This window comes from Pezoporus wallicus, unplaced genomic scaffold (genome assembly GCF_028554395.1).
Source record: "Pezoporus wallicus isolate ANWC-B61680 ecotype Strahan unplaced genomic scaffold, APGP_CSIRO_Pwel_v1 contig_8856, whole genome shotgun sequence".
Taxonomy (NCBI): Eukaryota; Metazoa; Chordata; class Aves; order Psittaciformes; family Psittacidae; genus Pezoporus; species Pezoporus wallicus.
In genome coordinates, this window is record NW_026635662.1 from 59,649 (window position 1) to 84,425 (window position 24,777).

At 39.8% G+C, this 24,777-nt stretch overlaps 1 protein-coding gene across 1 annotated transcript in view; it reads left to right on the forward strand.

Annotated features, from left to right (window-relative positions):
* Positions 1–24,777, forward strand: part of VMP1 (vacuole membrane protein 1) — a 64,696-nt gene that overhangs the window by 20,542 nt on the left and 19,377 nt on the right. Inside the window, exons 7-9 of the mRNA XM_057397247.1 lie at positions 5,369–5,536; positions 10,234–10,365; positions 24,324–24,404. Of these exons, the coding sequence (XP_057253230.1) occupies positions 5,369–5,536; positions 10,234–10,365; positions 24,324–24,404 (381 nt within the window). The remainder of the gene's footprint in view (positions 1–5,368; positions 5,537–10,233; positions 10,366–24,323; positions 24,405–24,777) is intronic.

A 24,777-nucleotide genomic window follows, 5' to 3' on the forward strand; every position in this document is an offset into this window, starting at 1 on the left:
TTGTAACACAGACAGACAGTCTAGATTGACATATTTAATGGTCACCTCCAAATCAAGCTTTCCCCTCTTAATCACAGAGCAGTTTTCTTTGTGGGTAGTTGTCCACTGCTCTTGAGGATATAAAAGATGTTGTAATGCGGTGTTACTTTCTTGAGAGGTGTACTGACTCCATAGATAAGTATGAGATGAGTCGCAGCCTGGGGCAACACTTGCAGGATGTTTCCCATGAGAAGCAAGCTTCTACTTTTTCAATTTATCTTAATCAAATAGCATGACACGTTTTCCCCCTGTGAAGGGTTGAGTCTTGAACCCAGTATGAAAAGCAGTGTATCCATGGAAGGAAGCAGATTTTTAGTGCATGAAGTTCAGCAGTGAGTTCAGTGTAATATTTTCTTGCTGGCAGACGTATCGCTTTTCTTTGTGAAATGTTTCTAAGTTAGAGCCAGTCTAAAATTGTATCTTCCCCCAAAATAAAAGGTTAAAATTAGATGGAGTTGTTCTTGTGCTCGCATCACTTCAGCAGGATGGCTGTGCTGTGAAGGGGCATGTGAGAAACCAACGCTTGATATGGAGTTTGTTTATAGATGTTATTATATTCACAGTCTAGGTGCACAGAATGGTTAATAATGTGAAAAGATTACTAACTTTTAACTGGATATTCAGTCATTTTTCCTTACGGTGAAAATTCCTCTGTTGTGAGGATTATACATATCAGCATGTTTCTGTGGGTTTTAAATTCTTGATTTTTCTTTTACATGTGCCTGCCGTCTCTTTCTACTTGCACTGATGAATTTCCAAGCATAAATTATAGATTGAAAGATTGCACTTCCTAAAAATCTCATGATACAGGATTTAAAGTAATTTATTTCTGTGGTTTAGCAGTGTCTATTTTAACTTGGGGGGTTCAAGAGTTCGAAGTTACCTTCTGTGAGGCATTAGGGTTGTCTAGATAGGGATTTCCAAACTCCCCTAAACTACTATTGCTAAAAATGGATTTATGTTGAGTTGATCTTGATGACCAGATCTTGTCTTGTTTGATTCTAAATTGTACAGCTATTTCTAACAAATCACATTCCAGCCTAACCACAGGCTCCTTCTGGTCGTCAGTAGTGGCAAGCAAATGTTTCTCACTCGAGTCAGCAGAATGTTTCTCAGTTTCTTCTCTGTTCACCCTTGTTAGTGCCTCCTGCAACTTAAAAGAGAAAGGAGGAAAAAAAATCATTGGAAGAGGGTGACGGAAAGACATTTGGTGTTCAGGATCTTACATGCCTTGAATTTCAGCAACTCTTCCTGGTTTGGCAAGCAGCGTGTCTACTAAATCGCCTGCGTATATTATTTGTTGTCTGGTATTACAGGGTTTGAAGCTGGTTTGCAAAGGCCCTTTTCAAAGGTAAAGGTGTAGTTAGAGTCAAAGAGGGAATATCATAGAGGTTTTCCTAAGGTGTTAAAATAAACTGAGCTACTGCAGAGAGGCAAAACACTCGGAGTATTTACTGTGGCCCTGTGTGGGGAAGGAGGAGGAGAGGGTGAAGGAGGTATTGTTTGTGAGGAGGATTAAAAAATTGCATGAGAATCAATCCTTCTGGTGCAGGAAGGAGCACAGAGAAAACATTTGAGTGTAAATTGACTGGGAGTTTCCAAAGGTGGCACCTAAAGCCCATTTGAAGTTGGTTCCCTGTTCCATGCAGAGTTAAACCACCACTATTGCTAAATATAAAGCAAAATGGCACCTCCATTATGAAACATGCAGTGACCCTCCCACTCTTCCCGATCCCCCACCCTCATTGCAACCAGTCCTGTTTAGCCAGCCATTGTTTTGAGGTGCTTGGTAACCACGGCTTTGTGAAAGTATATTGCTCTGTGTAAGCTTTCCTAGCTGAGCTAGAACAAAAGCAGATGTTGGAGATGTTGCATGCAGCCTGCCAAGCTCTCGATGTTGTCCATTTGACTAGCAGGACAGCCGGGCTGCGCTGCCAGAGGAGGACACAGGATTCTTCTGCTTTCCTTTGGCTGACTCCAAGTTCCAGTGCTCCACACTTCATCACTCTAAGTGAACCGTCTATGCTTTATTTCTTATTCCAGTTAAAATGTGGCTTCTGTGGGTTCCATAACTCCAACTTTTTTCCATTATAGAATTGTTTACATTGCAGTGGAAGAATTGTGTCCAGTTGGTGTAGTGTTCAGGTGGCTCATTGGCCATTTACAGCTGCTTTGTGAAATGCCTTTTTTTCCATTGGTTACTCATAAAATCTTTCCTTTTGCAGACATCTGTTGGTACTGGGAGAGCTGTATTAACACGCGGCAATGTTTGGAGACCATTAGGCGATTTCAAGGATGGCAACTCTGTTGAGGGGAAACTGCTGTGCCAGGAGAGGTTTAGATTAGATATTAGAATCATAGAATAGTTAGGGTTGGAAAGGACCTTAAGATCATCTAGTTCCAGCCCCCCTGCCATGGGCAGGGACACCTCACACTAAACCATATCACCCAAGGCCTCATCCAACCTGGCCTTGAACGCTGCCAGGGATGGAGCATTCACAACTTCCCTGGGCAACCCATTCCAGTGCCTCACCACCCTCACAGGAAAGAATTTCCTCCTTATATCCAATCTAAACTTCCCCTGTTTAAGTTTGAACCCGTTACCCCTTGTCCTAGGAACAGTACCTTCTGCATAGGGTGCTCAGGCATTGGAACAGACAGTCCAGGGCAGTGCTGGAATAACCATTGCTGGAAGTGCTCAGAAAACCTGCAGATGAGGCCCTTAGTACCATGGTTTAGTGGCAGTCTTGGCAGTGCTGGGGTAGAGGTTGGACTTGATGATCTTAAAGGTCTTTTGCAACCTATCTGATTCTATCATTCCATGATTCTAAGATGCTCATGGAGCAAGCAGTCTCCAGTTAGGCATTTTGTCATTGCTTGCTGTCCTGCAGTTGTATCTTGTCTTTGTACACCCGGTGTGCAGTTTGAGAAGAAATGCTGGTAATGCCAACACTGAAACCTTGCAAGGGGGTGGAGGCCTTGCTATAGTCATGGTTAAATTTGTCTCTTACTATTGTAAAACTGAAACTAAGTCTCCCATTGCAGCTGGCTGTAGTTAGACTGTGCCTGGGTATGTCTTCCAAATTTTGTGGAACTGAAAACTGTACTTAATTCACACACCGTATCTCACTGCCTTGGCAGCAACCTTACCCTTACTCTCAGGGGAACATAGGAAGTGGTCATGTACAACTCAAGTACAGTGGGGATTTCCTCCATGCAGATTTGCTATTCAAGAGCGTTTTATTGCAAATTTCTACTGGTGAAAACCATTCATTTAAGAAGATGGCTTGAGACCTGTTTTGCCCCAAGGTATCTGTCCAGCTGGGGAGGGGCAAGCAGGGCATGGGATCAAGGTCCCTAAATTTCAGCGTACGGTGGAGAAAGAAGTTCCCAGGTTTGCTATGAATGTACTTGACCATTTTAGGAAAGTTTCTACTCTCTTTGCGTCTGTCCTCACTGAGTAAAAGAGATGTGGGTTTTGTTTAGATATGAACCTGCTGGGGACGGCGATGATCTTGCTACAAGCACCAAAAAGGAGTTCACTGCCTCTGAGGCCTATAGAAATGTCAATACTATATCTTATTAGTCATAGGTTCATTCATCCATTCTTTGTTCTCCATTCCATATCAAAATCACTTTTGTGTATCAACTTCTGGATCCCTTCTTTTTCAGTCTTACTTCAATGAACCTTTGGCAAGACAGACTGTGCCTTACCATCTCAGCAGGCTATGTCTATCTGTGTATTCATGTAACCCAAAGCACTTTGAATTATTCTCCCGTAACAAGGAATAAATAAAAGAATTTGTTTGGTATCAGAGCAGCTTGGCTTGTACTGATTGCATGCCATAAGAATGGTTTTGGTTTGCATTGTTTACATGTGACAACAGTAGTCACAACTGTCATACAGAAAATACAACTGGTTTGGGGTGTTTTTCTCCAACATTCTTGTTTCACTGCCACTAGAAGATCACAGTGTCAATGTAATTGCATAAGTCCAGTGCTCTGGTCTCTCCACTCTGACCTGAAATGTTGATGTGACTGAACCCAACTGAAATCTTTTCCCAGCAAGTCTAGAAAAAGCAATGGATTCACCTTTTATGTGAGGCCTCCTGTGGAATTTCACCCTTTAATGTGCAAATGAAACCTGCAGGGTCCTCTGCATACATCTCTGGCTCCTCCATTTCAAAGTGAGCTTTGGAAGCGCTGTGCAGGGGAATGGCAGTGCTGAGGTTTTATCACGCTCACTCTTCTGTAAGAAATTTAGCTTTGATTTGGGTGGGTCCCTTATTGGCCTAATAAATATGACTCATTTAAGGGAAAAAACGTAAAAGAAAATAGTTGACAATACGTTTCCCAGCATGATGTTAAAACCCATGAAATAATTAATAGCAGAAGTCAAGCTTTGTGTAATTTGATCTGCACGTAAAGAAAACTTGAAGATTTCTTTAAATCTGCAACTTTATGGAAAGATTTGGTTCAATTCAGTACTTTTCTTCTTAGTTCCTTTCCGTAGTTTTCCTTCTTCCCCAGACAATGCTTCCCTGACCTTTTGCGAAGGGATTTCATTTTTAGCTACAAGTCTAGGGTTCAGGCCGTAGACTATTAGAATTGCTTCTCACTTCTATTGTATTAAAATAATGGCAATTCTTTTAGGTTTTTTTAAATATGTAGCAATTCAATTCTTGAATAGATTTGTGTGCTAGTTTTATTTGGAGGTTTCTCTGAAATAATGTTTTCCTGTAAGATGGAGACTAGAAGTAATTCAGTTATATGGCATTTAAATAATGTTTAAGTTTTGAATTCTATTTCAAACCAATTTCAGCAAGCAGCAGAAAGATCATTCTTGTGTATATGCAGCAAACTGGCACAAAATAAGCAACTGCTTTTTGGAGGAGTACCCAAAAGTGAAGGAATTCACTGTAAGGCGTTGTAAAGGACCAGTCATTAAAGAAAAATGTAATATAGAATTTGAATGTCTCCATCCTCTAAAAGCAGCAGTAGGGAAAACACCTGCTCTAATAAAGCTGTAGCTCATAAATACCTTAAGGAGAACATTTTAAAGTTTTGAAAATTTTCCTGGTTTTAAGAAGTAAGGATTCTCATTTCTCCTTGATAACCTCATACTAGTATACAGTGGCATGGCAAAAGCTGAAAGGCTCCTTAACCCAAAACCCCCAACATTTTACATAGGTAGCATTACTAATGCCCAAAGTGAGAAACACTGAATTTTAACTTAGGCTCTGTCCATCAGGGATTAAGGTGGGGTTTTAATTTTAACTTTTCTTATAACTGACCTAAAATGCTTTTGAAATTACGTGTGTTTTTTCAGGGTCCACACATAGCATCAGTTACTCTTGCTGCGTATGAATGTAACTCGGTTAATTTTCCTGAGCCTCCTTACCCGGATCAGATCATCTGCCCTGATGAGGAGGCAACTGAAGGATCCATTTCTTTATGGGCTATCATCTCAAAAGTCAGGCTGGAGGCCTGCATGTGGGTAAGTGTTGGTTTATAAAACTTGAGCAATTTTAACTTAATGCACTTAATTTCTGTGTCCAGCAATAATTTGTGTCCCGCAAACACACAAATTACTGAATTAGCAAAACAGTGATGGTTTGCACTGCCAGCAGCATCATGTGTATATACAATGTGAATAGATGCTTTCCTGATCAACCTTCTAGCCCTGGATAATTTTAATGCCTTTACAGAGAAGTAATAGGATATTATTGAGCAGTCTTTTATCAACTGCAGTGCTGATTACTTCTCTAAATGCTAGCAGAAAAGGCTCATGTGCTTCAAAGCTGTTGGTGTAGAAGGTAAGTTTCAGAAAGGGTATCTGCATCCCAAATGATCCTGCAGCTGTCAGGTCTTAACACTGCATGCAGTTAAGCAAGAAACAATTTAGGAAATTTGGAGCCTGTAACTGGAGTGAAGTTGCAGTTACTCACAGGAAGGACTCAGCCCCTAATATCATAGCTGAAATATTCTTCTGGGTTGCATCGATAGATTGGATTAAATGAGAGTTTTATGGTGCATATCTTTATATTTCTGTTTCTCTGCCTGTTTCCCTCATGGCAAACTTTTCACTAAAACAGGAAAAGCAGGTTAGCTTTTCAGTGAATCAGGGTCTGAGGAAACGCTGCCATTGGAACTTCCTTTCTGTTGTCCTTCCCTTCCACCCCCCACCCCCTCTCCCACAGCTCTTTTTATAGAAGTTTGGAGGTTTTGGAAGGATTTTGGTCAGCTAAGATGTTTTTTTCATGCCCTGTAGATTATTTTGAATTGCAGTTGACACAGATGCATCTGCTGTGAACTACATGCCAAATTAACTTTATTTTACTCAGCTTCCTGTTCTAGCTGATGATTTAATTATTCTTAGTTGTACAATTCAAATGGAGAGAGAGGAAATTCTGAAAACACATGGGATGTGATGTCTGCCCTTGTATTCCTTCTAATGATATGGAAAGATATATTAAGGCAACTTTGGTCACTGTGACTTTTAAAATCACCAGCAGCTGTTTTACTTAGAAAAATTCGGGTTAGGTTGCACACGTTACAGGCTAATGTATAGCAGTATCAAAGTCAAAATAGTAACTGAGTAAGTGGACTTACAGCCTTCTCAAGAAGCAAAGTACATCTTAAATTTCATTCTAAGGAAAGGACAGAATTGCCTGAATGCATGATGAGTAGCTGAACATACAAGTACTTGTAAGACCATAAGTACAAGATTTCTCTTTGTTTTCTTCCTCATCCTCCTGTGCTTAAGTTTGTTTAATGGAGACTGGAGTAATAAAAGTGGCATTTACAATTACGTTTCTAGGGTTGCAAAATAAAAATGTAGCTCTGAGTAAACATCCATTGCTTAATCTTCAGTAAAATAACTAAACTATGATGAGAATTAAGTAGTTTAGAAATGAGTTAATAGAGTTGCAAGCGTTGAAAGCATCTATCCATCTAAGCAGCCATGAGGGAGAACAAGCAGTACCGTCAGTCTCCCATTTGAGCTGCATTTCTGGATTCAGGCTAGGAAAAGGAGAAGGGAATGGGATGGAGCCAGAACATTTGTATCCCACTCTCTCCCTTCCCCAACCCTCCCCATCCACCCCCTTTCTTCTCGCCTTCAAATTCACTGTCAGCTACCTTTTCACACTGAACTCTGTCTCCACTAGATTTTCCCTTGGGAGCATCCTCTGTCTACCAGTGGTGTCTAGTGTAATGTTATGCTTTCTTGGAATGTTGCATGAGTACATAAACATTGCTTGCTAATTTCCTGTAAGCCAAATCAAGTTGGCAATTGCTGCTGCTTCTTCCAGTATATTTCTTTTGTCATAATTCCAGTTCACCTTTTTATGGAAGCTGTTGAAGAAGCTTACTTTTTATTCTGTCACTCTTAAAACCAAATGTCCACTTAACACAAAAGTAATGGTGACTTCCAGAACGTAAAAAAGCCAATTTTCTGCAAATCGGAACATTAGTATAAAAAAACCTCAATAATTTACACTGAAATCAGGAATATGAGGTTTAATTCCTTATCTGGGTATGATTGAAGGAGCTCAAATCTTTTTTTTTTTTTTTTAATGGAACCAGTAACTTCTATTTAGATGTAAAACCTGAAATTATGAAAAATACTGGATAAATGCTAAAGAAAAGGAATTATTGGATGCATATAGATGTGCTCCTAATGCAACACATGGAGCCCTGTGAAGAACAGACACACCACCACCAGCAGCCTGTTGTCTTTAAACTCATAAAGTGAAATTATGCTGAAAGGCTCCAATGTGAAATCTGGCCAATCTCCTTGATTATTTGGAGGGAGACAGGAGGGTGGTAGCAATATGTTCTCATGTGAAATGGTGAAAGCAGGTCGGTCCCAGTGGGGACTTTGCAGACCTCTGACTAAAGCTACCCAGACTAAGTATCCTGCAAGATTTGAGTGCAGGGATTTATCGGCCCGGGGGATTTGATTCAGATCACAAAAACATGGGCAGCTGTTTCAGCCAACTTACATCAGGTACAGTTTTTCCCAGAGATTAAAATCATTACTAGTCCCCTGCATGTCAGTGATAGTCTTTTTTTTTGCTGATAATGAGTGTTACGAGGATTAAATATCACTATCTAAGGAATTATTAGGTGAAATGAAAGAGATGCTTTTTTCAATCACCATAACAGTTGGCTCCACCAGTCCTGGCCTGCAGAAGGACTCTCTAAAACAATCTGCTAGGTGTATGCCAGTTTTCACAGCCTTCCATCCCACAGGGACAGGGAATTCAATAGTGCCCTACATTTTTAACGTGTTGCAGCTTTTTTTGTTTGTTTTTACAAGAAATAGTGGGAAAGAATAAAAATGTTTAATTGCTCAGGATTAGCAGAACAGGCTGCCTGTGTCCTGACCAGGATAAAATCTGTTTAAGACTCTTTCTAATGGAGTAATTTCCCAGTTTCCTTCTCTAAATGTATTTGTTTAGAAGTATTTTGATTAGCATCTGTCTTTCCAATATGTTGCTAGTCCAAGGAATCTCCACGTAAAACTGGCACATAAAGTTCAATGGTGAAAATGGACAGCTCATGTTACAAAAAGCAGTTAAATAGTTACTGGTTTGGATCCCTTAATTGCTGCCCTTTTTTTCGATGCACTTAAGGAACCTATCTCCAGCAGACATGAAATCATATGATTTTTGTTGCGCTTCTGAAATGTTTTGTAATAAAGAGCATGTGACTTACCCAATTTAAAGCAAGTTCATGTCCAGTACACACATGCAAACCTCTTCCTCGGTTAGCAAAATGAAGCCAAAGCAAATTGGCAGAGCCAGGAGAAGCAATGTGACTTTTTGTTCTTGCATCACCCTGAGAACATAACCTCAAGTTAATTTTTCTGAAGCATTGTTGCTACTGTTTTCAGGCTTATCTTCCCTTGTGCCAGAAAGAGGCAGATTGATGAAGTTCAGCTTGTTGCACTCATCTAAATTTTTCTTCTATGGAAAATACGGGCATAAACATGTGAGGCTGTGCACTCTGTATGCTTAAACCAAGAATGTACCAGCGGGGTAACTGCAGAGAGTGGCGGTATTGAAAACCACAACCTGTTGATTTGGAATATCCACAGCAGCTGGAATTCTCCCTTGCTTGCAGCTGCATATGGAGGAGGAACAAAGGAAATTGAAAAGCTGTCACACTTCTTCAAAGGAGTAGAAAAGCATTTGTTGCTCCTGATCCTAAGAGAGAAAAGCCATCTGCATGTAGCAAAGTTCTAACACTTTTCCAGTGTGGTGCCCAACTATTGTACTATTACCTGTCCTGTATTTAAACCATTCCGAGTTTAGTCCGTGTTCCTGTTTCATTAGCCTCTGTTTATCCATATGTTCACTCTTAGCTGTCTCTCTTTTCTCTTTTCTTTTCCTTGGTTAAGCTGAAGTTGCCTTTACCCACAAGATTGAAATGAGTCATTTGATGTCCTGAGAAAACAAATATAATTTTCCTGTGGTGAGAAAGCAACCGTGCTTTCATCTCGGCTTCCTTTATTCCATCTAAAGGAGAGAAAAAAAAGCATGCTTTGCTTAACCTTATTTTCCTTGCCCACAGCTGTAGTAAAACTCAAGCCTAGTTTCTAATAAACACTTGCACCGAGTCTCATGACTGAACAAGTAAACTGCATGACGGCACCAGGGAGGAGTTCCCAGATCATTTCGAATGCTGCTTCAGGAGCAAGGGCTGTCACATGCCAGCAAATGTGTCTGGCATCATGCAGTGGGGTGAGATGGCAGCACTGTGCTGAGTCAGGGATCGTGTGGGACATCGGGGCCCCTGGCTATCCGCCTGCAGCACAGTGAGTAGCTGCAGCCTCTCCACCAGAGCTTGGCCGGAGCTGGGCAACGTGCCACTCTGCAGGGCCCCAGGGAGGCACAGATCACGTCGTTTTGACCTTGCAGATCATGGCTCAGGAGCCACTGACTTGCAGCACAATAGGCTGTGCTGAGAGAAACTGCATTTTGCTACACAGGGAAAGGAGAAAGGTGGGGTTTCAAAGGAACAGCATTATGTTTGAAATAGTGAGAAGTCTGGCCTGGCGGATGAAAGCAAACTGATGAGCTGGTCTCATCAGTTCTGATCATTTGAAATGTCCACAGGGCTGTGCATATCACATGTTTCCTATTTAAGAATAAACACAAAAATAAATCAGAATTATTCTTTTCCCAGGGTGCTGGCACAGCCATTGGGGAGCTGCCTCCATATTTTATGGCGAGGGCCGCCCGACTATCTGGTGCTGAACCTGATGATGAAGAGTACCAGGAATTTGAGGAGATGCTGGAACATGCAGAGACTGCACAAGTAAGAACAGTGCAAAACAGCAGACAGAATTAATAAAACATGGAACAACTAGATGGAGTAAATAACCATTCCAATGAAGTGGGAATGGGCCAAAAATCAGTTGTTGTGAGTTCACAAGGGACTTCCCAGGGATGGAAAAAGATCTTCCACAGGGCAGAGATACCTCTGGTGATGGGAAGACAAGAATGCAGCTTGTTGAAGCAGATACAGTAGTGCGGCCAAAGTATTTGCTACAAATACTGCATTTAATTAGACTTCCAAGAACAAGCACAGTAAATGCAGGGAGGAAGCAGGCTAAGAGAACAGTGGTAGAGGATGTGCTATTCCATAATCATGGTTGTTATAGCTGCATTTAAAGCCTCTCTGGGCCAGGAGATGACTTTCAGTTTCAGCTCATCCCCTTCGGATGACATTTGCCTGCTTTGCCACTAACATCCTCAGGGCTAGTGCATGACCCATTCATCAGCCTGAGGAAACATATTTTTCCTGATGTGAAAATGTAACCAAACCGCTCTGAATCCCTTTTTGTTTCTCTTGTCATTTATTTTCTTGATGGACTGAAAACTGCTTGTGTTACAACATAGTTTGCAACTGATGCTGTGCGTCAGTCAGGTATTATTATAGATAACTTTTCATTCAGGTCAGGAGTTCAAGTCCTGTTCACAGCAAGTTTTCAATTAGAAGAAATGTCACATTTTTTCCTCAAACTACTTGCCACTGAATTTCTCTTTGGTATTTTTCCTTCTCACCCTGTTTTGTCTGCCACTGAGCTGAAATGGGTCATGAGACTGCTATTAAAACGGCAGATGCTATTTACCATGCACTGCTGTCTTTAAACTGTTCTGCCAAAGTATTTTCTTTATACAAATACATACTTCTACTTTTTTCCTCCTCTTCAAAGAATGGATGAAGCGTTTATCATGAGAAAAAGTGGTTTGTCTGGAAATACAGGGCACAGTCTAGTAATTCTGACGGTACCCCCTGTGTTTCCTGAGAGCCTTCCCCTACTAGAAAGTTACAAAGGTTTTTTTCTTTTATTGTAAGTTCTTCTATTTCCTTACAGATACAGTGTGTGTGGGGGGGAAATATGCTTTCTTTACTCTCTCATCAGTCTTTGCTTTGCAAAGTAATCCCTAACTGTATAAAAATCAAGTTGTGGTAAAAAAAAAAGCCCAACGAAACCAGTCGTATACATGACTCGAGAGCTGAAATGCTATCTGTGTTTACTGAAACTCTCCCAGCAAATTATATGCATGCACAGTTGTGGGAGCAGCCAGGGGTGGTTTCCAGAACGCACAGTAAGATTCTTGGGAAGAAAATCTTTGCTAGAGAGCATTTTGTCAGGACAGGCCAAAATATAGCGAGCTGCATTGAGTGCCCTTTGTAAGCGACTGGTGGTGTGTAATTGAGAGAAGCGATGGTGCTGTTTACCAGTCCTTTTGATTTTATTTCCTTGGCACTGGGGTTTGGATGGAAGTATGTTGTTCTGCGGATGGATGGATGGATGGATGGCCAGGAAAAAAAAAATCATATTTTCAAACTGCACTTGTGGTTTGGTTTCTATAAAACTCTTTTAACATGAGGCCTTGACAATCCGATTAAACTGTATTGTGCTCATAAAACTGACAGTTCGGGTTTTTCCATTTGCTAATATGACTTCCTTTTTGCTTCTGGCTTCAAGCGTGTTTTTGCTAGATGTCTGTGGGAGACAGGCCTGCCTTCTCCTATGACCTTTAGTAAATCCCAGTCTTCAGCGTAGCTTATCACTTTGTTCTGGAATTGCTATTCGTGAGCAGTTACGATGTCTATTTTTATGCAGCTGAATAACAACTTTTATTACCTACACCAGCTTTTCCCACTCTCCCAAGTTGAAGCTTTATGCTTAAGAAAGCATAAGGGGGATATGACAAGTGTCCTATGCCATGGAGGCTTCTACAAACGTTTGACGTCAAGTGACAGGAGCCTTCTTTCAGGATAAAGGTCTCGCTTCATCCTGCCTTTTTGAAAGGCACGAAAATGGGTGTTAGATTTGGAAGAATAGCTTCCCCCTCTACTTCTGCTGAGCTGCTATATGCCTACAAGGCAAAGCCAAATGGCTTGACGTTTCTGCCTGCGTGTGTTTTGTTTAGAAAGCTTGTAGCTGCTATTTCTCAAAAACAATGGTAATTTTGAGAAACAGATGAGGCTCTTCTATGGTGAGAATAGATCGTGAATTTAACATCCAGCCTGAAGGATCTGTGAGGGGAATGTGCTTGCTGGCTTGGCGCTTTAAAATACAACACAGAAAAGAACCTAAAAGGATTAAACAGCTTAAAGGTTTAGTGCCCCATTCCAAGTTACAGAGGATAAAATGCTATTTACTTTAAAGAGTCTCTTGATGGATTTTCTGTCATAAATCTCGGATCCAAGTGACCTGTCTCTTTGAGCTGGGCTTTGAGCAAACTGATTAGTTTGCAGATGATGTGTAAGTCTGTCTTGTACTTTCCATTAGCATACTTCAGAAAAAGCCCCTCATTTTAAAGGAACAGTCACTTCTTCTTTCTGTTTGTCCCTGGGTGAGCACACCGGCGAGTTAGTCCCAGTTACATAAAGGGAGCATCAGAGCTTCTCTTGCCTTGTGGCTGCTGTTGTTGGGATCAAGCAACTTTGCCCTCGAGAAGGAGTGTGGTTTACAAGCAGGGCTCTTTTTTCTTAGAGCTCCACACAATGCAGAGCCCAGCATGCTATAGAGACAGAGCAACCCGGTCTGGTTTGTTAATACTTGAGGCAGCATTTGAAAATCACAAATGTTTGAAATGGTATCTCCGTTGCTGTTAACTCTCTTTCAGTTGAATTCCAGAGCAAAGTTTTTTTTATCAGAGCTCCCCTTTTAGCCGTGGGCAGTATCTCCAGTGCAGCCGTTCAAACCAACCTCTCAATTAGGGGGAAGTGAGTCTACTACTTAGTGCTGGGGCAGCACATTGGTAATAATACAGTGCAAGCATACTTTAGTACAGTTTCATGTCTACATGCACGTGTGCAGGGACTCTCTTTTGCCAGTTTAACAGTTGCTGGTTGTTAAGTATTCTCATCTTTTCTCTGTCATGCTGAAACACTTAAAGCCAACAGAGGTTTCTGGTGAAAATGAAGTTTTTAATACCAGCTTCCCTCAAGGTACCTAGTGATAACATGTAATGCGTGGGCCCTTGCTGCATCATGGTACTTCTTGCTAAGAGGAGAAAGAGCTAATATCTTTGCTGTACATCTAATCCTTAATGACTGTAAGTGTTTGGATTCATTAAGTGGCATATTTTTAAGAACTAATGATTTACACATCAGGCTTTGCTTCTGTGCAGCGCTGCTGCAGCCAAATTTCCATGTAAAAATATTTTCTAGTTGCCTATGATACTATCAGCCAGTGCTGTTTGTTTACTTTCCAAACTGTACTGATCTGAAAGAACACAAACTCGGAAAAGGGTTAAATCCATAGAAATGCTGAGATGCAGCAGGACTCGTTTGTAAGTGGTTGAGTGCCATCTGCACGCTGAGCGTCAGTTGTTGCTGGGACCTGTTTTTGACTCCACTGAACCTTTACTGGTTGTGGTTTGTCTGGCCATCACATGACTTCTCTGAAAATTCCCCCTCCCCTCCATTTCCAGTAAACTGTTTGAACAGGAGTGACTCAGACTGAAACCAGCTTCCCTGTAACCACAGGGCTTGTTAAAGAATTTGTCAACGTGGACTCAAGAGGGTTTGTATTAAACTAAGCTGCAACTGCTTCAGTTTGCATTGCATCAGGAGTTCCACCAAGCAACTTCCTGCTCAGAGCGTCGGCTCCTTGTCTGCAAGGAGTTAAACTGATGAACTTTGATGATAGTGACAGTCAGACACATGTTAAAGCCATCTTTCCCACAGTTCTGAAAGGTCCGGTGTCTTGAGCTGGATTGCTTTTCCACATCTTCGTGTGGGGGTTCTCTGCAGAAGCAGAACAAAGTACGTTACCACACCCAGCCATGGTTCCTTGGAGAACCCAGCACTGTGTTCTGACATGACACTGTGACTTAATCCAAATGGAATGATTAGGTTCAACTAATAAGCAAAAAAGCTACTTAATTAGCAGTGTAAAAGAAGATGGCCAAATTAAAGATGGATCTCTCCCATGATTAAATTAACAACTAGTACCTGATAAGTTCTGGCTTGAAAAGGATTCCCTGCTGCTGGCTTGTTTAATATTTTAAGGGTATTTGGTATGAGAAAAAGAAGTTAAAGCAGACCACAAGCAGGTTTTTATAAAGCAGCTGTCATAAAAATGGAAGTGGTAGTGTCACATACAGTAACTAGAAAACCTCGACTTCTTTTTTCTGCTTTCCCAGAAATAACTTGGGTAAACCCAGCATTAAATCCTGTTCATAATTTGTCTTGTTCAGTCTTCCAGTCACCCCTTTTCTTCATCAGCTCCCTCTCTTTATTAATGGTGCTGAACAAGAGATTGCTGGTGTTTGGGTCTAGGCTGCCTGATTGGGTTGCCAGCAGGAGGCTTGTCTCCGCACACTGTGCTCCTGAAGCTTTGATGCCTGCATTTGTTAATATATGTAGGGGAGGTATCTTAACCTCCTTTACCACGACCCATAATTAAATGGAAATTCACAACTAACTAGTTTTACTTTACTTCTAAAGCTTTACTTTAGAAACTTCCCATGAATGCTAGAGAGAGATGGAAAACTGAGAGTGAACTAATAGTAAATGTGGTTGGTTTTTTCCATGGACAATATAATAACCAGTAAATATACTAAGGAACAGCTTAGTTTTAAATTGTTCTCCAAAGCTTTGGGATGAGTCAATAAAAGCTTTAAGTAAGGGAACACATTATAGAGGGTTTCCTGAGAAAAGAGGCAGCAAAGAGTTAATGTAGGCAGAGGGTAGACAATAGGAGCTATGAGTAACAAATGTGTAAGCCACCTCCTTGCTGTACTTCTTTGGACACTGGCAAGAGAATGGGGTAGCCTTGTGCCTGCATTGTTCTATTCATTTGCACACCTGCTTAGAGATAAGGCAAAAACAGCAATGAGCATTACATTACCTTTGCTAATGGTAATCTAGAGATGACTTTTTAAACTTCTTCAAATATTCTTTCTGTTCCCTAAAACTCCTCTGTCATTTTGACATTAAAGTGTGTAAAATTACTTTAGTAAATACATAAATTGGAAATTATGGAGCCACTGAAGAAATCTGTATTACTTTGCAATATTTTCACTCAGCATGGGGATATTAGCTCGGGGGAGTTTTGTCAGTAGCCCATCTCTCGCTTTACAACAGAAATGGTCCTCTCCAGAAAGAATGTCACCAAGCTGGCTGGAAATCTTGCACTGCAGTCACAGAGAAGCAGTTAGTTAAGCTCTGCCACTGGATTTGCATGCCCCGTCCTGTGTGTGTCAGGAATGTGCAACACAAGTTTCTGAGGGAAAAATCTGGTCCTAAGTACTTGGTGTTTCACTGCCCAGTATTCTAAGACCAATAAATGATCAAAAGTTTGGGTCTCATAAGCTGCTTCAAAAATACTTTTTTTCAGGGAGAGCCTTCAGTAACTGATAGACATTAATTATGGTATCATAATCAAGAAAATGGCTTGGTTGGTTTTGCTCCTGCTCCAGACACTGTTTAAATATCTGAGTTGTACAAGAGTCTGGTATGCAGACCACTTCTCTAAGCTGTCTGGGAACCTTTGCTACTTCCAACAAGCAAGAGGTATGCTTAGCATTGTACATCTGCTGGCTAGGCTGAGTAGGAAGACTTGCATGTGTAAAAGGACTTGTCCGCAGTGTAAGAAGTAGCTCATTTACTGTCAAACTCATGTTTTCTGAGCATAGGTTTTCTTAACTTAGAAGTAAGTTCTCTGTGAAGGAGCAGTGTATTTTTTTCAGTGCTGCTGACTTTGGCTCTGATTTGTCAGATTTGCCCTCACTGTGCTTCTGTAGTGGTATTTTAGGCAGCCAGCATGTTGGTGGGGGCAAGGCCAGCATATGCTTTCAGCTGCAGAAGCAAAAGCTGCAGGGGTCAATGGCTGATGCGTGGGACCCAGGGCGATAGGACGTTCACTTACTTCATTCTTCTTTCAGTAGGTGCCTGCTAGTATCTCGTTATGGAATCACTGAAAAGTTCATCTCGAAAGGGACCTGAAGCAGTTTCTAGTCTAACTTCTCGCACAGATTTCAGATCAGCTCAGGTTCCTCAGGGCATTGTCAAGTCTCATCTTGAAGCCCTCCAAGACTGGAGACTGCACAGCCTCCCTGGGTAATCTCTTTTAATGCTGGACTGTCCTACGGGCCTTGCTGCTTACCTGGCATGCAGACTGACAACTGTCTTCCACAGAATTGACTGCAGGCACTGCTAGGTGCCACATCTCCTACAAGATGTGATAGGAAGTAGGTCTTTAGCAAGCAAAGAAATGGTAATCTTCTTTAGTGCACTGTAAAATTGCAAAGTGTCAAGGGGAATGTTGCTTCTTGCTACTGTGCAGACCTGAACTGAGGAGTAGAGGTGGCAGGGGGTGTGATTAAAAGGGCTACTGCTCTATAGGGCAGATCTGATAAGACTGAAAGGACATGCTCCTTCCTCTTCCTTCAGACTGTTTCCTTTAATTGTGTCTTATTCTTTACAAAATTTCTTTATTCTAGCGTGAATCAAAAGGACTTTTTATGTAGAAGTCTGAGAGCTTCAGTTCTAGCTGTGGAGAATGCTGGTGTTAAGTTTGAGAGTGCCTATTCACTTGCTAAGCTCTATAACGTGTTCATTTTGATACATTTCTTCTAAATTTCAGCATGGTATTGGATTTAGTCTGCTTAATCCAGAGGTGGTTGATTTCCTTCCCGCTCATGTTAATGGGATGTCTTATTTACCACATCATGGACCCATTAACTCATGCTTAAAAGTTTCACACTCTTGCTTCAAGACAGGTTAAAATTAAATGATCAGGGAAAGCAAAGCTTCCTGTTAGAATGAACACTTCATTCTATTACACTCTGCTCCCATATGAATTGCAAAGGATTCGGCTCTGAACACTGGTCTATCTGTTGCTTCTTATGTTGGTTTCTTCTTATAGCAGTTTTAAAATCTGATTATGGAGACAATAAGTTTAACTGCCTTTTCTATGGAGAAACTTCAATTTTTTTTTTTTAATACAAGAACTAATCGTAGTTACTCATATGTCTGAGTTTACAAAGTCCCAAAGATGAGCATCATTCTGATTATCTTTGTGGATTGCAGCTTCACCCCTTCACATGCAACCAGCGTCAAGAATTTGAACACAAACAGCTGCAGAAATAAATCTCTGCATTTCCCTTAACAACCTGTGTACAGCATTTTTGTCCTAGGAAAGGCTGGTAGAAGAATTGACCTGTATACTTGATTTCTTGATGATTTGGGATTTGTATATAGTATCTACTGTATAGGCATCCTTGCCTACGAATATTCTGCATGATGATTTGAAATCTTACAAGCTTTAAGTCCTCAGATCTCTGACATAGTCTGTTTAGTGAGGTTTTGTAGGTACTGCTTTTTGGTAAAGCCTGTGAAGTCAAAGGCACTATTTTGTTGCTGTTCAGTTGCCTTAATATTGTACTTTCTAAACCTGTGTTTTCATTTTCACCATGGAATTATTTTTCTATTGTAACTTTCCTGCATCATTACCCAATTCCTGTTCCAAATTTTAATGTCTCAGAAAACCCTGACTTCTTGTGAAGTGAAATTTATTTTCTTTCCAAGCTCAGAATTTTAGCCAGTCCTATTAATCTGGAATGTCTGTGCTTTGCCTGTTGTGTGTAAATACCTTTCTTTTATCAGACTTGAGTGCTTGCTTAGATCTGCCACCTTCCCTTAGCTGCTTTCAGTAATCCTTGAAAACCCTTTTTTAACTGTCTTTTGAGCCCTGTTTCCATGATATGGCTTTTTTTTCCCCAGAGTTTGGAGTGATAAGTTCACACCTTATCTCTCACACCCTCTTCTCTCCAGGCATCAAGATGGAAATAACCCCTTTTAGTTTGCCCCGTATTTACAGTAAGCAGGAAGTATTTTTGAGAAAGCTAGAACAGAAATCCGTAGCCCTTTCCATACACATTTAGATGTTGAGAGTCATTGCAGCTGGAGTGGGAGATCAGTACTGTCATGAACCACGATCAAAATATTCCTGCTGCCTTTGATGTCTTGCAGAAGTATGAAATGGTTTCCTTGGTCACTGAGTAATGAACTGTTTGCAGTGATGGGCAATGACTGTCAACTGTATCTTGATCTCTGTTCTCCTCATCTTAACTCCAGGGTACTGTGTGGATCATTAAATACTGTTGCTGATCTACTGCTTTCTTAGCATGGATATATGTTGTAACCTCTCAGCCTTTAGGTAGCTTTGGGACTTCTTTAAAACTGTTCTTCTGCAGTTAATATGTTATATCAATGAGTTAATAATTCTTCCCAGTCTTCTGAAATTCTAGAATTCATTGCCTAACCACAAATGGTCATTCTCCCATAAGTTGTGTTTGATTCCATTGTGTTGTAATAGAAAGCTGAAGAAACAAAATATCGTGCAGCTCATTTTTAACATAACTCAGATTTTTACATAAAAAGGAGCACTGTCTTTGTAGGCAGCTTTTTAAATGTTAAGGACTTTATAATTTTAATAATCTGAGATGGTAGCTTCATACATCATCTTCAGTCTTTGGGGAAAAAAAAGTTCTTTATTATTTGCATAATTAAACATTGTTTCTAGTAAGAAAATATAGCATAAATTATACTCAGATAGTGAAGGATTGTCCACTTCTCCCTCACATGTAAGTTACACATTGGCAACAGGGGAGTCTGCTGGCATTAAGCACCCTAATGCCAGCACCCTACTGCTACAGCAACTTAAGTGTTCTCCTTGTTTGTAGAAAACCGTCAAGGTGCAACACGCTGACTCCAGGTTTCTGTTTATGTCTTTGTATTTTTAATGTTCATTCCCGATCCTGTTTTTTATTAGAGTAACAAATCCTCTATAAACCCTTCCAGGCCTTCCAGAAATTTATTTTGAACTTAAGGCTACCATCTGGTAGGTAATCAATATCCTGCTTGAGCATTAGTACTTGTATCCTACGTTACAGCACTCTGTTCTTACTCTTAGAAAATGCACATGCTATGAACCTGTGATTTAGTCTCTTATGTTCCTTCCCTCCTTTGGTGGCCTTCTTCTTTGTGCTATATCCACCACTATACCAATAACACCAGTATTTGTAACGTGCTTGATGTATTAACAGCAGAAAAAAATGGTGATAGGAAAAGGTTTTCTGGGCCTCAGATCTTTCGAGCTCTGAATCAGGCTTGTCAGGTATTGACAGCTATCCTCCCTGCTGCATACAAGGAAGAGCTGGTTTGTGCGAGGGAGTCACAGCTTTCTCGATGCTCCTAAAAACCAATTGCAACTTAATGTTAGAAAATAAGCTGCTGTATTACAGGCTCATCTGTGCAGTCTTGAGAAAGTATCTTCTGTTGGAGACCAGTCCAGTGCCGATTATTCAGAGCTCTTTGGTAATCTTGCTAGGGATCCATCGACAGTCTCTGTTCTTGGAAATTAGGAAATTTCAGTGTGAGCAATAAACCGTGACCATTCTGTTTTCTGATAAGAAATCAGTGTTACAGAGGGAAAAGAGAAAAGTGGATTTTGTAGTTATTTTTTTTCCCTTTGCTTGTTAGCTAAATCTAGTGAGATGTTCTTTGCTCAAATACAGAGTTTATGCAACTTCATAATGAAGAGACAAAGAAGAAATAGAGATTAAATTATAAATGGAAGCAAAATAGAACAGAGGGATGGGACAAAGCCTTGTAGTTAAGACAGAATTGTCCCTTTGCTCTTTCAAGCAGGAGGGTTTTTTTAATAGGGATAAATGGTCCATGTTAAGTTATACTCGATGCTGTACTATAATACAGGAGGAATATTGAGGTAAAGCTTGCTCAGCAGCAAAACGTGTAATTTCTCTTTACTATCCCTTTAGGTTTGGAGTTTTGGGAGGGATTTTTGCTTTTGCAACATGCAGTAATGCTGGTATCAACAAAGTGTGCCATTTTACTGAAGGCAGATAGGAAGCAAACTTCCTTGAGCCGCCAGCTGTGACTTGTGAATCAGTATTTCAGCTCTGACCTTTTTATGCCTCTTATTTCCATTCCAGTTCTTGAGATCTGATGATTAACCCAATGAAGTAATGTTTAATCATTTAACCTTCCTTTGCCTGTATTGTAGCAGTCACAGGAAATCTATTTCCAAACCAAAGAAACAAATTATCTTTGAAAGGGACATAGTGAGCTAAAGTATCCTGAAATGTTATAGCGAATGAATCACATTAGCTGAGAGTCGAGTCCAGTCTAGATGCTTTAATTTTGGGGGAAAATGTTTTGTCTGTAAGTAGCTGAACTTTTCTTTACTTTTTTACTTTTTTTTCTTTTAAAGCAGTAAGTTATGGAAGTTATTTTGCTTTTATTTCAGATGCTTAAAAAAAAAAATAGAGGAGATTGTTCCCTGTGCAGGCTTTACAACAGAAAAATTATATTGTGAAATAGATGAAAGTTGTGAAACTGATGGTTGTGTTCTCTGAGAAATGAAACTTTTAAGGCTTTTTTAAATTATTATTATTGCAGATGTTGCAAAGACTTAACGAATGAAAGTTAAGGAAGCAACCAAACAAGTATTTCTGAGCTGTTCTTATTCAAGTGAATGTCAAGACTGCAAATACATAGTTTTAATGCAACCATGGTGTCTATATTATTCTGCAAATTACTCATCGCTATGATTACATTCGATCGTAGAAAATAGGGGGGGAAAATCTTTCATTTCTCTTGGCTGATTTAGAAAGTTTAAAACAGACAAACCAGAAGTTCTTGTCTGAAATGTTGAGAGCTGTAGCTCTGCTCTCTACAAGCAGTTGGGAATAGACAATGAATTTAAAAAAAAGAAAAACTTATAGAAACAACTGAGAAATAACTTAAAAAAAAAAGAAAGTTATGAATTAATAAAGTGAGAAAAACTGCCCCAGTGCTGGTTGGGGTGGGTTTTTTGAGAGGCAAAATTCTAATGCTTTTTTCAACACTTTCATCATTGCTTTTATAACAAAAATGGTGGTTTTAGCTGGAGGGGGGGGAAAGTAGTTTTAAGGCAACTTTAATTTTGCAGCAGCCAGAAATGGGGGTGAGGGAGACTTTTTGCTTTTAAGAAATTTGATGAAAAGTGGTGCCCTGTGCTTACACTAGGTTAAAACAGTTAATCTAGATGTAATTGTATAATATATTTTATTAAACCAGCTGTGCTGCAAGCATTACTTTATAGGTCACTTGCTAGAGAGCTTGTTTCCAATTGCAGCTTGTGAAAATTAATACAACAGTATATTAGCAGTGCAGTCTAAGATGATGGATAGATATCTTAACATTAGAATAGAAACAACTTCCATTGAAATATGCCCTGTACGTATTTGAATAATTGCATTGCAGTGTTTTGTTTTAAAGCTGCTTTACAATGAGATTTATGGAGCTGTGAAAAAAATTTTGTTGGCTTATAAAAGTGAAAAGATTGTTCTAACCCCCTGAGCACTGTGAAATGGTGAACAAAATAGGAACTGAAAATATCATGGTTACATTCAGCTTTGTTGTAGAGTACGGGAGGGGGGCATCTTATGAAATGCCTATGTAAGGCACTGCTTTTTCAGTTCACCTTTTCAAAGAGCAAAATCTGATGTAAAAAGGACAGTGTTGCTGCTGGGCTTTAGCACAAATTTTAATTTTAAATTAATTTGTAGGTAAATTCTGAAGCGATGTTTCTACTTTTCTATTGAGTTAAGGAATTAGAATACCTGTCATCTCCTTAGTGTGCTGCATTTGATTTCCTTTGCTGATAGCTCTGTGATCACACTCTGCAGAAGAGTCTTGCATCTTTTTCAGTTCTTGTCCTAAATCCTCAGTGGGCCCGATTCTGGATGTTAGTGCTGCCCTATATTAATGATCATATATTACCATGTTTCAGTTTTGTTTACTGACTTGAAAATAATGATGAGAGGATTTTAGTTTGACAAGGAACTGCCCTCGATGTTGCAAGATTTTTGGGCTTGGTTCCCTGGGAAATCACCATGTTTTGTTATTTACCACAACTTGTGTCAAAATGCACTCTTTTATTGAAAAAACATGAAAACTTTTACTTTACTTGTCACATCGACCTGTTCCAGAGCCATTTTTACTAACCTAAAGTCAAGTGTTTGGTATCAGCCTCCCTAGGATACACACTCCTTCGTACTGTGTGTATCCTAGAAGCTGCACAGAAAACTAGCAGGAGTAAGTTTTCAAGAAAAGACTGAATATTTCAACTATTCCGTTTTGCAGTGAGATATTCACAATGCCAGGGTGTTACTCCTGGTGAAAATTAGCAAGTGCACCCCTGACAGAGTATTCTAAAGGGGTTTTATGTTCTCTTATGGTTAAAAATGTCAGACTGTAAAGTGAAGGAAATCTCATTTACTTGGCATTTTTCTTTAAGTTGAAGTATTTGTTTTAAGTTGTTGGGTTTTTTCCAAGCATCAAGTATAATAAATAAAATTATTATTTCAAGAAGTTGCTTTTTTTTTTTAAGTTGAGAATTAAACTCTCTTTAAAGCACTGTAATAGGGAACAGTTACTGCTTGAAAAAGGCAGTAAAAAGAGTAATTGTCCTTCACAGATTTCTGTTCGTTTGTTTGGTTTTTATCTGGCATAGAAAATTGTCAGGTCTATAGTTCAGGCTTTAAATATGCATGACATTGTCAAGCAATGGTCATTACTTGCATTGTCATTGGCATGTAGCACTGAATGTTTCAATAGAATTGTAACAGTTAAAATGGCCTAAATTAAATTTTTATGAATTTTCTTGGAGTTTTAATCAATAATTAATGATGTTCAAAATTCTACGCTGTTGAAGTGTGGGGCTTACAGTATCATCAGTTACTGTTTAAAGGTATTTCCTTGTGGAATTTTATAGCTTTCTACAAAATGTAAATCAGTGACTGTTGCTACTGGACAAGAAGCCTTTTATTGCTTATTTGTAGGTTTTGAAAGAATAATAATTATTTTCTTCAATTTTGCTATTCCCAAAGATAGTGAGCTTTCTATAACTGCTCTTGTCAAGCCTGGGTAGATAAGACTGACCCTGTTTTTAATTTTATGGGCAGTTTTGCTTCAAAAGGTTTTTATTCTTATAGAAATTCACTCAAGCTGCTTGTGAGAATCTTTAGGTTTGCTTTTTAAAATGTTTACTGTGTACTGGGTGAACTTTGGGGCTAAAGTTTGTCATGAGAATGGTTGAAAGCGAGGACCACAAAATAAAAGCAGGCAGCATGTTCTTAGTATGGCTTTGTAAAGAATAGCTCCAGTGTTATAACCTCTGTCACCTCTGTTGCTTTTAAAGTATTTTAGATTCAACTCTCTGGATTTAGTGATTTTTACACTTCTATTTTAGAGGGTGCCTGAAATTAGCTACTGTGATTGAGATCCTGTGTTTCAGAGAAAAGATGGAAGGATATAATGGAATTATTATATTCTGACTTTGTGTTTTGAGAAAGTACCTTTTTAACATTGTAAATGGTGTTGAAGGAATCCATTCCCTTTGCTTGTTGAAGGAATAAGGTATTAGCAGCCTAGCGTTCCAAAGATACAGGGAAATAAATGCTAGAAACCCCATTTCCATATTAGTGTGCCACTTGCAGAGTTTTGGAAGACAGAACTCAATGCATGTGGGTGCTCAGGTGGTCACAGTGAGCAGTGTGTATTTCCTTCTCTTCCCTCTAAGCCAAGAGTTTCAAATTGGCCTTTGTGTTTTAAAAACTTCTCCCAGTTGCTAGTCAACTAATCCCAAAGCATGGAGTATTGATACTGAAAACACAGAGATTTTGAGGTATGTTCATTTTGAGGTTTGCCTCATTAATACCTTATTTTCTTGTTTGCAGGATTTTGCTTCCCGGGCTAAACTGGCTGTCCAGAACCTGGTGCAGAAGGTTGGGTTCTTTGGCATTTTGGCCTGTGCTTCAGTAAGTTCATTTCAGTAACAGAGGGGTTGTAATCAGAGACTGCAGATCAGAATGAATGCAGTGAACTGTGACTTGGTTTTATTCAAGTCCAGATGGATCCTCATTCCTTGTTTGCTATTTCTGTGTTCTCTGTGGTGCTTAGAGAACTGGGATGGTTGTGGTACCGGCAAGTACAATAGCATGGAGAAACTCCAGTCCTAGATTAGTACCAAACACAGTGAATGCTGCATAAAAGCAGAGTGAACAGTTGTTATCCCTTCCTTCAGCTTCACCGTTGGGCCTCTTGGCACTAGTTCTCCTTGGAAGATAATGGGTTTGGAAGAGTTCTGTTTCCTTTTTAGTCCATCACAAAAGAATGGTTGCCTTTTTTTTC